The sequence below is a fragment of the Lutjanus erythropterus genome, chromosome 15 (genome assembly GCF_056507025.1).
Source record: "Lutjanus erythropterus isolate fLutEry1 chromosome 15, fLutEry1.hap2, whole genome shotgun sequence".
NCBI lineage: Eukaryota > Metazoa > Chordata > Actinopteri > Lutjaniformes > Lutjanidae > Lutjanus > Lutjanus erythropterus.
Window position 1 is genome coordinate 19,796,790 of NC_139331.1, and position 13,447 is coordinate 19,810,236.

At 40.1% G+C, this 13,447-nt stretch overlaps 1 protein-coding gene across 4 annotated transcripts in view; it reads left to right on the forward strand.

Moving 5' to 3' along the window:
- Positions 1-972: 972 nt before the first annotated feature.
- Positions 973-13,447, forward strand: part of itsn2a (intersectin 2a) — a 57,953-nt gene continuing 45,478 nt past the window's right edge. For all 4 annotated transcript variants that reach the window (XM_084736868.1, XM_084736865.1, XM_084736867.1 and 1 more), the window contains exons 1-2: positions 973-1,066; positions 9,659-9,730. In XM_084736868.1, the coding sequence (XP_084592994.1) occupies positions 9,724-9,730 (7 nt within the window). In that variant the 5' untranslated portion in view covers positions 973-1,066; positions 9,659-9,723. The remainder of the gene's footprint in view (positions 1,067-9,658; positions 9,731-13,447) is intronic.

The following is a 13,447-nucleotide window of genomic DNA, read 5'->3' on the forward strand; positions in this document are numbered from 1 at the left end:
CCTATTGTGGTAGACCTACACACTTTTTTAAAGCCTGGACAGGGAAGTAGGAAGTTGAGATCTTAATCATTAATTGCTCTAGCCAAGATAAACATAATTGCATTGATGAAATCTACTGAGAGATCGAAATGGCACATGCTCAACAAAAGAATGATCAACGTAAAAGGAATAACTTACCTTTCCAGCTATCCAAAAATAAGCAGTGTAACTTTCCAAATGGGGGTCTCAGCAAAATGTAAATAAATAATTAAAGTTACCATTATGTGAATGACTACGAAAATATAATTTATAATAACTCTCATACCAGTCAAAACATCATTCATCATATCATAAGCTGTCAGTTCTGACCTGGACTGGCACAAGGCTGCTTTGCTCCTGAAATTTAGCGCTAAATCACAAAAATGGACACATTTTTGGAAAAGAAAAGACCTGATGAGCAAACCAACAGCTCAGCTAGAAGAATCCAAGTAAAACTGGCCAGTATGCCTGAGTTTAAAACCATCTTAACTTCAGCGTCACTTGAAACAAAAGCATCCTGCAGATGTATAATCAGTAAAAATATAGACACCATTTTCTTTACAAAGCTAAGAGAAAATAATATGGTAGAAGAAAAGAAAGAGGAAAATTTATACAATAATAATAATTAAAAAAGGATCCTACTTTATAGCAGTAATAAAGACCTGCAAGTAGAGTTAAACTCAGTGACATCTCAAGAGTGAAAGTTCACATGGTCATTCCCAATATATTTGACCCTGTCCACCTCAGAAGTGTTAGGGTTAGGATTACAATAAATAAATAAAGAACTTGTTTTTCTAAGATCCAACGGGAGGTTGGTCCACAGTTTAGAGCCATTAAAAACAGAAGTCAATTTTTAAAAAGTCACTTTATTTTGGAAAAAAAAAAAAGATGCCCGGAAGTGGTGCATGTGATTCTGCGTGACTTGACTCACTGGTGACGCCCATTTCCAGTCCACACCCGCCCCGACTGCCGGATCGGTTCCTCCCTCCTCAGCAGCCTAATTTGCCAGCCTGGATGTCGGATCAGCACCGCAATTCAACCGCAACAGGTAAATGACCAGAAACGATTTAAATGGTTAACTTACAGGAGATAACAAAAGGTAACACATGGTCCCTCTGGACGAGGTTGACCTTGTGTTTCTTACATTTTCTTGGAAGGGAAATGTCCTGCTTTATTAAATCTAAATTTAACCGGCGAGGCGGTGTAGCGTATTAACAATGCGGTTTCTCTTTTTTAAGGGCAGACAGAAAATCTACGTGAAGGTGTGTGAATATCTGAAACCTGTCAGTAACCCCTGAGTGATAGTCTTTTGTCTGCGTTTTAGGTGAAAAACACACCATATGGCGGAGAAAAATATTGCTCAAGCGTTAAATTTATTTCACCATATGTTTAAATACATTTTACCATAAAGAGAAATCTAGTTTAAATGATGAAAAAAATGCTGTGGGCTCTAAAGCGCCTCTGTCTTGTCAAGATAATACAGTCAGTGATAGTATCAGGTGTCTTGAATGTGTGGTGTGAGCATGAATGCTGACATGAAGGCTGCATTTTTAATTGTTTTTTCTTAGAGAAATCATGCAACTACCCGGAGCAAATAGGCGACATACAGTGTTTTTTATTGTTTTATGACAGAAAATATACCTCAAAGGCAAATTAACCATTCACAGAGAAGCTGCATTCACTGGAAATGACAGCCTGCCTCGTAAACGTTCAGATTGCACCAACAAAGAAGAATGAAATCAAAGTTTAGCATCAGGTTTAAAATGAGCAAATCCAGAATAAAAATCAGCAGAGCTCTGTTACACAAGTAACACTAATCTCAGTTTAGTAAATCCAGGTTTAGTGATGCAAAATCAAGTTAAATAGGGTTTAATCACAATAAATAAATAAATAAATTCAAGTGCTGTTGTGACCCTGTAAGTAAATATGAGTGCGGAAAACTGTTGCACTGTTTACTAGCTACCTAAAAAGTAAAAAACAAAAATGTTACATTGTTTGCTAGCTCGCTGAAAAGTAACTAAACACTATATTGTTTCCTAGCTAAAACTTAGTTAGCCTACTCATGATGGCTCTGGAGAGAAGCTATAATTTCAGCTCCTTTGAGAAAAAGTTAATACTGGGTTACAAACAAAACTAAACTGAGTTTTAAGAGAGGTAGTTCAGACATTTAGTGCAGTGTAAATTAAGGTTAAATCGTGTTAATCAGGTTCAGACATTAATCCAGTGTCCAGATTATTCACTCATCTGTCCTTATCATGAGAAAAAGAAACGACTGAGATATTTCTGGACCTGCTCATAAGGGAGTGAGTGACAGTGATAGTCGTACTCGACCCAGCACACGGTGACCTTAATGTAGTTTGTAGTATTTTATCACACGTCCCGTGATGAAGCTACCTTTGTTTTCTTTTTCTCTTAAAGGGGATTTAAACTCATGTCTCTTTGGATAAGAGTGGAAAATTCAGCAGACGTGTGACCTCTTGTTTGTCAGGTGTTATCATATTTTTAGATTGTTTAACATCGGTGCAGTTTTCCATTCCTCTGAGATGAAGTTTAGCAGTTTATCCACGCTTGTGTTGATTCACTGCAGTGTAGACTAATTATAGAGATTGCCTAGTGTGTGTGTGTGTGTGTTTGTTTGTGTGTGTTCTGCTGCTCTCAGTGAAAACAGAAAGAGGAGGCTTCCTTTGCTGAAGTGGCAAAGTCCATTTAAACTGCAGTTCCAATGACATCTGGCCTCATCCCTGCAGAGACCGTTGTATATATCCACCTGCCAAGAAAGGAAGCGTTGCATAACACACACAGATATAAATGCACACACATACAGTCATTGGTGTGTTGAAAGTTGATTGACTTTCAGGGTTCGTTTACTTCTGACAGTCACAGTGGCGTGAATGTGAATGCTGTATTGAGGGCGTTTTGGCATTTTTCTTGAAGTGCAGAGAAGGGGAGAGCTGGGGGATGGTTGGGTTTTAGGATGTTGGCCATATTGTGATTTTGATAATATCGCGATTAATTGCGTGGCCATGGTACATACTTGTTTTGTGGTGGACTTCATCCTGCACCTGTGTTTCTTTCATCCCTACAGAGAGGGGTGGAACCAACAATGTGCAATGTTCATTTCCATCCAATTTGCGTCCAACTCATTTATCCAAAATTTAAACAAAAAATTGGTATATATTGTATATGTGTGTGTTACACAATAAAATATGGTTACTCTTAATAAATGCATCTCTGTGTAAAGGAGGAAAAGGAAAAAAGTTCTACTTTAGCCCTTGCAGATCTTGTGGCAGAGGTTTAAGTACGAGATAGAACATGGTGAGAGCTGCGGGTAGAGAGTGTGAAGAGAGTAAAAGAGGCTTTGGTGAATCATTGCTTTAGCTGACCCACAAATGTATCAAAAGGATAAATATAAGACTGATTCTTCTGGTGGAAGCGTCCCCGATTTTCACCTGCAGCACAGCAAAGGAAGGTGTGTGGACGTCTTTGTATGCGTGAATAGGCAAAAAATACAAGCACATACACACCAAACACACACACACACAGGCTTCTTTCTTCCTCGGGCTCAGCAAAGCTTCCTGGGCTGTGTCTGCTAGAACAGGGTCCCCCTCTGTGTGAGGAGTGTGTGTCAGACACAGTTGTGCACACAGGCCGACACATTGATACGCACATCCGACGGGGCCAGAGCGGCGCACACAGGTGTCAATCAGCATGCGGGGTAGAGTCAAAGGTTCTTTGATTCGTTTTCTCCCTCAGTGCAGTCGGTCAGCAAACCGCTGGCCCTTACAGTGCTTCACACTGCTCCCCAAATCAAAAAGTTTCAAAGTGCAACATGTAGCATTTTTAAACATCAATATACCGTCGGGGCTGGAGGGAGAAGGATGTCTGCGCCGTTTGTCTTTGGCTGTTGCCACTGCAACAGAGACCCACATAAGAGGTGGGAGATTAATGGGAGAGTAATGGAGACTAACTACACCATTTTCAGTCGATTTGGGATCTCCATTAGCACCTTAAAGGTCCGGTATGTAAGATTTACAGGGATGGAGTGGCAGAATATGACAGAAATGGAACATATTCATAAGTATGTTTTCATTAGTGTTTAATCACCTAAATAAGAATGATTGTGTTTTTGTTATCTCAAAATGAGGCATGTGGCCTGTTCCGTGGAGGCTGCCATGTTTCACAGGAGACTAGAACAGAAAAACCAAACAGCCTTTTGGATTTTCGCTTGAGTTTTGCAGCCACAGTAGCTTCTCCTACACACTTGGAATGGAAGAGTGGGAGTGAATGGGCGTAACTACTACAGCAAATGAATCCATGAATGTGAAAGGTCATTAGCATGTTGACAAAATAAACTTAAGGCAATATTTACCTTCTTCATTTGTCATTAAATAGCTCCGTTTCCATCACGTGCATGGGTAGATTAACCTGTTAGAGGGCCCCGGGGCAAAAATTTGGTGTGAATCCCTATTGGCCTACCCACCCCCAATGCATTGTGAATGTATCCTCTCACCTTCAAGTTCTCCGTGCACACAGCAAAGTGCTCATGGAGCTATTACAGCCTGGCTGCAGCCTTTTCTTTTTAATCACTCGGGGTGGGTTCACACCCATTGGTCCAGTTCCTGAATCAAACCAATGCATGGATGATGTATTGCTCCAATTTTCCAACTGGTCTGGTTTGCATTCACAAAGACACAAAGTCACGTGTTGGAAATGTCATTCGATTACGGGTCATAAATCATAGAAAATGTGCTACTAGTTCACCAAGAAAACAGAAAATGTTTTTTAACCAATGAAATGACACACACAGTGGTCTGTGCAGGGGACACTCAACAGCAGCCAGAGACCAGCCCCTTAAAGACGGACCTGAGGGCAGTTGTTTGGTCCACACCAGAGTTCGAGTCTGGTGTTGACACCAAACAAATCACATCAAGAGGGTAAATGCTACAAGGCCCTTAATCTAAGCATGGAACTTCTATCAGCTGATAACAGGTTTAAAAAAAAAAACCACAACAGCTAGTCAGTGGCCCCGGAGTGATGACTTTGATTTTGTTAAATGAAACCATGGTTGAAATGATTTGTAGTCTTTATGTCAGGCTGTTCAGTTAAATTGAAACACATTCCAGAAATCCTGTTGCTTTGACATTTCGTCTCTAAATAAATCGAGGGCTTAAGGTGTGTTGTCTGACCCTGTCTGTGGGCAAAAATGTAAATACTGTAGCTGTTCACAGGGTCACACTCAAAGGCGGAGTGAATAGCTGGCCTTCAGAGAGGGGTAAGACTCCTAATTAATAATTTCTTGATTGTGCTTGTAGTGTTCAACTCTTTTGTACATATGAAACCTTACAAAAGTCAATGTGGGAAAAATTCAAAAAGCTTGATAGATAAGTTTAAATCCTGCTTGCTCTATATTCTGTGGGAGTATGTCAGAATCTGGATTGGCAAAGTTACAAAAATTGTCAGACATCGCCCTCCCTAATTCCAGCATCAGAAAGGTGTCAGGGAAGGATTTTCAGACACCGCTTGACCCTTCAGCAAGAAGTTCGGTTGGAGCATACCGTCATCTTTTGTTGTATTTTGTGCCTGAAAGAGTCCACTCCTCGTAAAGCATTTCTGGTGAGATTTCCAGCGCCAAACAGTCCAACAGCACAACAATGGAAAATGCAGTTTTGGAGGCAGTAGATACTGTTAGTCATTTCAGCTCTAATTAGAGGAGGCAGATTCTGAAGAAACTGCCGGTGTGCATGCTGGCTGTTGAAAAGCTAAACTGCGTTGCTGGCTTTAAGTGTTGAATAATACCAATAATGTAGGACTGATGTGGATTATTTCAATATTTGTTGAAAGGCTGACTGTTGGAAAAATACCAGTAATGTAGGAATGATGTGAAATAAATACATGAACACACTTTTACAGCGCTGTCCAGGCTGTGAGTTAACTTGCTTCCAACATCTCTCAACAACATAACATGTCTTTCAGAAGTGCTTAAGTCTTAATTCTAGAAATTTACAAGTATTTTGAAATCATGAGCAAACTGATTCAAACAAAATTTTGTTGCGAGTCTTTGCAGGTGCAGTGTTGACATAGAGGGTGTTCTAGGAAACTTGTGTTGATTCTGTGGCGTTTTTTGTTTTGTTTTTTTATCCAGGATGTGTCCATGTTTGAACAGAGAAGGCTCTCCTGACTTAGCCAATAGCAGATAGTATCTTGTATTTGAAACGACACACAGCTCAGGGTACAAAAGTGTTTGCATAAGGGAGTCTAAGGTGCAGACATACAATATATACATACAGTACATCTGCACAGCTCAGGGGAGTTATTAAGAGAATAATTTACTCATTAAAGGTCAAGTGTGTTAAGATTTGGGGGTACCTATTAGGAGAAAATGGCAGAAATGGAATATAATATTCATAAGGTTTTAATCGGTGTATAATCACAGACGTGTTTTCATTACGTTAGAATGATCCTTTTATATCTACAGGGGTGTGCAGGTCCTCTTCCACGAAGGCTGCTGTTGTAAGTGGAGATTTGTGCATCACTGAATTGAAACAGGTTGCTCCAGACAGTTTTACATAGAGATTAGTTGTTAATTAAAATTTAGATGATTGTAACAGTTGCTTAATTGAAGTAACTGACAACCTAAGGTTGCTGACTTTGCTGATATGATGAACTTTTTTTTTTTTTCTACAGAGATAAGTTGAGAATAAAAATTAGCACCAATAACTGGCGGGTTTAACTGTTCACTTAACTGAACTAACTGAACTAACTGACAAAGATTAACATGCCAACTTTTCTGATCTGAAAATTTTTAAGTGACACTTGATAGAATAATGTGAAATGGGACAATTTATTGATTCATTCATTTCTCAAAAATTGCACAAAATATTTTAAATGACATGACCTTATAAAAATAACTTCAGCTCAGGTAGCTGCATTAGCTAGTTTGCTAGTAATGTTAGTGGTGCAAGTAATTACCAAGAACTATGGGTGTATGAAGTGTCTGAACCAATTCACGAGGCACAAATGAAGATGACTACACACTCACACAGTTAAGTGTTACTTTAATTTGATTAGATTTTCTTTGTGTACCTGCTCCCTTTGTATTGTCTGTACATTTTGTTTGTACTTTCCTTGATGGATTTATGGGTTTGGCCTTGGAATTCCATTATTGTTTGCTTGTTTGTGCGTGTTGCTTGTTGTGTGTGTGAGTGTGCACACATGCACCAGCTCATGTATTCAGGTGCATGCAGAGGCATACGCTCCAGTGAGTGGTTCATTGCTCTTAAGTAATTGGCAGTGTCGGCATGTGCAGGGAATGATTTATACTAGCCTACAACAACCACAGTCTCCCCTCCAGGAATTCACAAGAAAAGAGGGAGCGTCGATGATGGAGCAATACTGTAACGGGAGCAGAGGGAGAGGACGGGATGAAAGGAATTGGGTGGGAGTCGCATAAGAGGGGATGCATGTTCGAGTGAGAGATGAATAAGAAATGGGGGACCTGAAATGGAAAAGATAGAGTGGAGAGTGAAGTGAGGTGAGAAAGTGTGAAGGAATGATTTGGTGAAAGCAGAGAGGAGATTGCTTAGCCCTGACATGAATCACAGCTGAGGAGAAACCCTGCTTGTTAGCTATAGGCTTCTTCTAGATAGATGAAACAAGAGGAAATCGGGGGGGAAGGCCTGAGTGGAGGGACTAATAGAATCTGAAGAACGGGATTGAAAGAGTTGCTAGAATACTGAAAGGGACAGGAAACACAGCTTAGGCTGAAAAATGGGGAAAACGACCTCAATAAAGAAGTATGCATTTTCAATTTAAAGCTGTAGCAAGCATGAATGATCATGAATATGTGGAGTGTACTGCCAGAACAATTGGACTGAAAAATGATTAGGCAGCAGAAGCAAAGGAGGAGGATAAATAGCAAGAAAAATCACAAGGACAGGAAACAAAACACCAGACATGGCCCCCTACCTACAGCGGATTTTTATGTGGCAGGGCTTTCCATGGTGCTAAAAAATGAAAGCCCTTACACACAGGGCTCATTTTCCAATTGAAGAGTATTACCTGCACGGGCTCATCTGTCCTCTGTACCTCCTGGGGCTCTGCCAGAGATCCCACAAAGGAATCTCATCAGGTAGGCTGGGCTGCCTGCCCACCAGCAACAGTGGATGCAGACTGCACTCAACACAGCCATGAGTCTTTATTTTGTGTGGTTTTAAGTGGTGCAGAGACATGTGGGAATACACAGACAGTAATGTATATATTAATTTTATTGGTGACTTGATCATAAGAGCCCTTGATGACAGATTCTACTCATGAAACAAATTTCTATGCCACTGGTATGACAGACATTTATATTGTTAAGACACATGCTTAAAGACGAGTATTTATGTGTCTTCAATACAAATAAAATATTATATTATATTATATATATATATATATATATATATATATATATATATATAAATATTTGTATCCTCAACAAGACAAATATGTACTGTCTATTCCCCCCAAAAAATATATTCATAACAAAATAAATATTCATATTCCTAATAGTGAAAATCCCAAATTTGTAAGTTAAAAAAATTATATGATGAATATAAGCAAATTTATTATTTTCTCAATTTAAACAAATACTCCTAATAATACATTTTTAATCCTAAGAAGACACATATTTATATTCCTAATAGGAGAATTATTTATATTCCTAATGAGAGAAATATTTACATTTATGATTTTGCAAATATTTAAACCACATAAAGACAAATATTTATGCATCTCATATATATATGTATATTCCCAATAAGAAGTATTAATATTTGTAATAGAGTAAATATTTATAGTCTTAATAGATAAAATATAGCTCGTACATTCCTAAGATAAATATTTATGTTATGAAATTAGCATTTTTTTTTTGTCATAGTAAGACAAATATTTATATTCCTAATGACAGAAATATTTACATTTCTGATCATTATTTATTTAATAAGACAAATGTTTATATTCTTAATGAGGGAAATGTTTACATTTATGATATTTATGCTCCTAATAAGACAAATATTTATGTTTCTAATGAGAGAAATTTACTTATTTTTATTCATAAGAAGACAAATATTTTAATTCTTATCGACATTTAGTACAAATATTTATGTAGTCTTACATAAAGCCCATATTAACACTGAAGGAAATAAAGATCTGAGAGAAACCGCTGGCTCGAGCCGCCATCTGTGATCAGAGAGCGGACAATGATAAATGCTTCCTTCCACCCAGACCACCATCATTTTCCCCTCCTCCGTGTCCCTCAACTGTCTTGTCCTCCTCTTGCCTTCATCTCCCTGTTGGCACTGTCTGCATCTCTGCTCTTCCTTCTGTTCTCCTCATCCTCCCCTCTCTCTGTCATCTTGTCCCCCTCCTCTCTCTTTATTTCCACTTCTCGCTCTGTCATCCCTCACCCTGTTAGCCGTCCAGCTTGCGTCTTCCTTTGCATTGTGACCGGGGAGATGAGTTTTTTTTTTTTTTTCTTGCATGCATTTACAGCCCTCTTATTCTCTTCCTTCTTCACACACGCATGCTCGCGTTCCTCACTTGTACCCGCTGCTCCGTGACACAATCACACTCACATCTTTCTTTCTCTCTTTCTCTGCAGATGTCTGAGAGCTAGCCAGCTGAGTGGAGGACTTCCCTCTCTGCCGGTGCTCTCCACTTGCAGCCATGAATGGTAAGAACACTTTGTTTTTGTCCTGTACCTGATGGGTTCGTCCGTGGGAGGCGAACATGCACCTTGGGGAGAGTGGTGGTGGTCAGGATGGAAATGAACTTGAAGGGAAGAGATCGATGAGGAATAAAGAGGGGGAAAAAAAGCTGAGACGGAGTTGACCAATAAGAGGCAGTCGTGTCATGCCCTTTCTTTCAACTTCAATCTTCCCCTGTGGTCATCATCCTCCTGTTGAGACTGATTTCTTTCGGTCTGTAATGTTTTGATGTTTGAGCTGTTTGATATCGATCTGGTGCTGGAGTGAAGGATCAGACTTAAACTGAAGCCAATCTTTTAATAAATTAAAGGCAATTATATGTTGTAAACATCTTCACCAAAGAGTATCAGTAATCATTTTAATACATTTTATGCAAGTAATGAGCTATTTTGGAGCATGTCTTTGTGTGCCGGACTGCCTGTTTCTGTTGCACTCAGTCTTGAAAATGATGCATCTCTTTTGTCCTTGGTGTGGGACAGAATTGCTCAATAGTTTGTGTACGCGCATGTTAATCCTCTTGTTCCCAGCCTTTGATCATAGAACAGTAGTTGCAGCTCCTTAAGGGCCTCTGTGGGGAAATGCCTCTGAGAAAATGCGTGTGTTTGTTTGTGTGTGCCGGATGCATCTTGTCCACATGACTAATTCTGCAGTTTAACAGAATGTCAAACCCCACAACTACACTCTGCTTTAATCCCGTCTATCAGAAAGACACTGGGAGAAAGCAATTCAGAAACACAGCAACAGTATGTGATGGGTTTCTCCATGGAAACATACTGTACGGGAGGCTGAGCTCTTTGCGTTATTGCACTCTCATGAACGCACTGAATCTGAAACGAGGCAATTGTGAAGTCATTAGCTGTGAATTTGCAAAACAGGTGGATGGTATGCAACACTCCTGGAGAGGGAGGGGAGTGTGTGTGTCTGTGTGTGTGTGTGTGTTGACTGAAATGCTGCAGCGTGCAGAGACTGTTGATCCACTGTACCGATCTGAAACACCAACTTGTCCTCCCCAGGTGAAGCGTTTGATATGTAAATAGTTATGAAAGCAGTGATGTGGTTTCCCGTAGCAGAGCGGCGCTGAGTGTCTGGAGGTTTGACTCCAGCATCTCCTAAGGACTGTACAGCACCTAGACAACAGCACACAGGCTGACAAAGGGAAGTCAAACCACACGAGGCAGAGTCTCTTTGTGTCGCAGCTGCTGAGGAGGTGAACTGTGTTACAGTTGGTTTAAATTCTGCACAGGCATCGTTGCTGTGGAAGCTCTTCCATGAGAGTGCACTGCAGTTTTTTTCTTTATATGGATGAACTGTGTGCGTTAGTGTCTCAATATTGGCTGAAGGGCTCTTGTGTATTCGCTGAGACTTTGTGTTCGAGGCTGCTCCGCAGGAATTATAGACTGTATAGAAGAAGTAGACTTAGCCAACATGATGTGTTTGTGGACAACCGTTTTGAAACATTGAGTTTGACTTTGAGTTGTGCATCCATAATTCACATTAATTGTATCATTAAAGGTCGCAGTTTGTAATTTCTACTGGGATTTATTGGTAGAACACAGCAGAAATAGAATAGAATATTTATAAATATATTTTCATTGGAAAGAAAAATGGACAGACCAAATACTGGAATGTGCTCAGTACACATGGTTTGTGCTTGACACCACCTTTTCAAGTGGATCCAAGTACAAATCAACAAACTGTGCCCAAGTAATGCCAGGCATGTGTTCACACTAATCAAACTAACTGGATTTTGGGGTCAAGTGTACTCGGATCCAGGCCCAGGTCCCTGATGTGAAAGCCCCTAAATCCTATACACTGGTCCTCATTTACTTTCATTCTAGAGCAGCGCTTCTCAAAGTGTTGATGAATAAGCGCCAAGTTAGGAAACCAGCATATATGTAAAGGCTGCACAGGAAAACCCATGAGCTTGTTGTTGGATTTGTTATTGATCTTGTAATAAAGTTTAACATTAAATTCCTTGAGCACCAAATCCCTCCCGAGGTCTGGCAAAGTAAGAGTTGATACATTTTTTTTAAAACCTTTTCTCCTCAACCATACACTGTTTGTTCTGTGGAGGCTTTTCCATCTCACTTCCACATTAAACTGTCGAGTTTTACACTGAAATCGCTAACTGAAGCTAACAGCACCAACACTGATGACAGAACGCGATCCCCGCGACACACTTGTGAGGCGCCACTAGTTGCCATGCAACCAGTAACTTTCCTAAAGTGACAGACGCTCGCTATGGCAGCGTGGTTTGATGCAGTAGCTGAGTGTTGTACTAAATGTAGGATATTGGAAGTGAAATTATTAAAATATACTGCATACATGTCACACCACGTCATGCAAAATGTTTCTTTGCACTTTGGTTTAAACAAACGAGATATGATGTCTGAGCTTTGGTCTGTTACCTCCGAGCAGAGCCAGGCTAGCTGCTTCCCCCTCTTTTCAGTCTTTATGCTAAGGTAAGCCCCAGAATTTTACTCAATCATTTACTGGGGATGGAGCTGATAAAAAAGGGATTTAGTAGTTGAATTTTAGTGAAATAAGGTTGGCAGAATTGAATCGGCAAACTCATGTTTGTTTATTTCCCCTACATAGATCATATTCATTCAACTTTGTTTCACTCTTTATTTCTCTAAAAAAAAAAAAAAAAAAAAAGCTGTTCAAACCTAAAGCCTAGAAGACTCTCACTATAATTAGCGCTACATATTCTAAAATTTGGCACGTCTTTATCTGGTCTCACATTGAGTGGCCATATGTTTGTCAAACCACAGAAGAAGACCCCTATGGATTCTGCCATTGCTGTGTAAGAAGCTTTGCAGTGCCCCACTTATTCACAGAGCGTTCAGCCCTCTTCAGCTGATAACTGTTCACATGTCAAATCAACTGACAGGCCTGTGGATGTGGCCATGCTAGCAACATGTCCCAGTGGCACTGTGCTAAATATCGCCTCCTTTTCTAACTTACAATAGCCTCTAAATGAGGTCCGTCAAAGCCAACGAGACAATGTGAAGAATACTCACATCTCTGTGCGAGATTAATTACTTTCTCCTCGTTATGGCTGCAATTTGCTGACGATGCCAGAAACTAGGTCGGCCACCGCGAGCTGCCGACATCGGCTCCGTCAGGGAAAAAGCAGACACCTGAACAGGTGTTGGCGGTGGTGGTTTAGGGTAGAGTGAGTTTGTTCAGATATTGAAACCAGCTCAAGGCAATCTGCCAGAGTGTTTGCTAACAAACAGACATTTCACAGTGAGTCAACAGCTGGCAGGTTCTGATTATATCTGCTCATACGTTCTGGAAATGTGTGAATCTTCTTCCCTTTTAACTCTATAGTTTTCACGTTTAATCTTCAGGCTGCATACAAGGGACTGCTTAGAGTCATTCCTCAGAGATTTATGTGTAATATGTGTGTGTGTGTGTGTGTGTGTGTTCAAGCCAGTGTTTGGGTTAGCGTAGGGGAGGAAGTTCCATCATGGGCAGGGTGGTATTTCCTGAAGCTGGGGAATAAATTACACCCTAGATACCAGCTCTAGAAAGACATTCACCCATAATAGCACAAAGAATTGTATTTTGCTCAATAAAAATATTCCAGCTGCTATATTACAACCGTAATTTTTGTCCTGAGCTCTGGGATTTCATTCCTTCTTTCTAAATCTTTTGCATCTACCAGAGACGAGTCC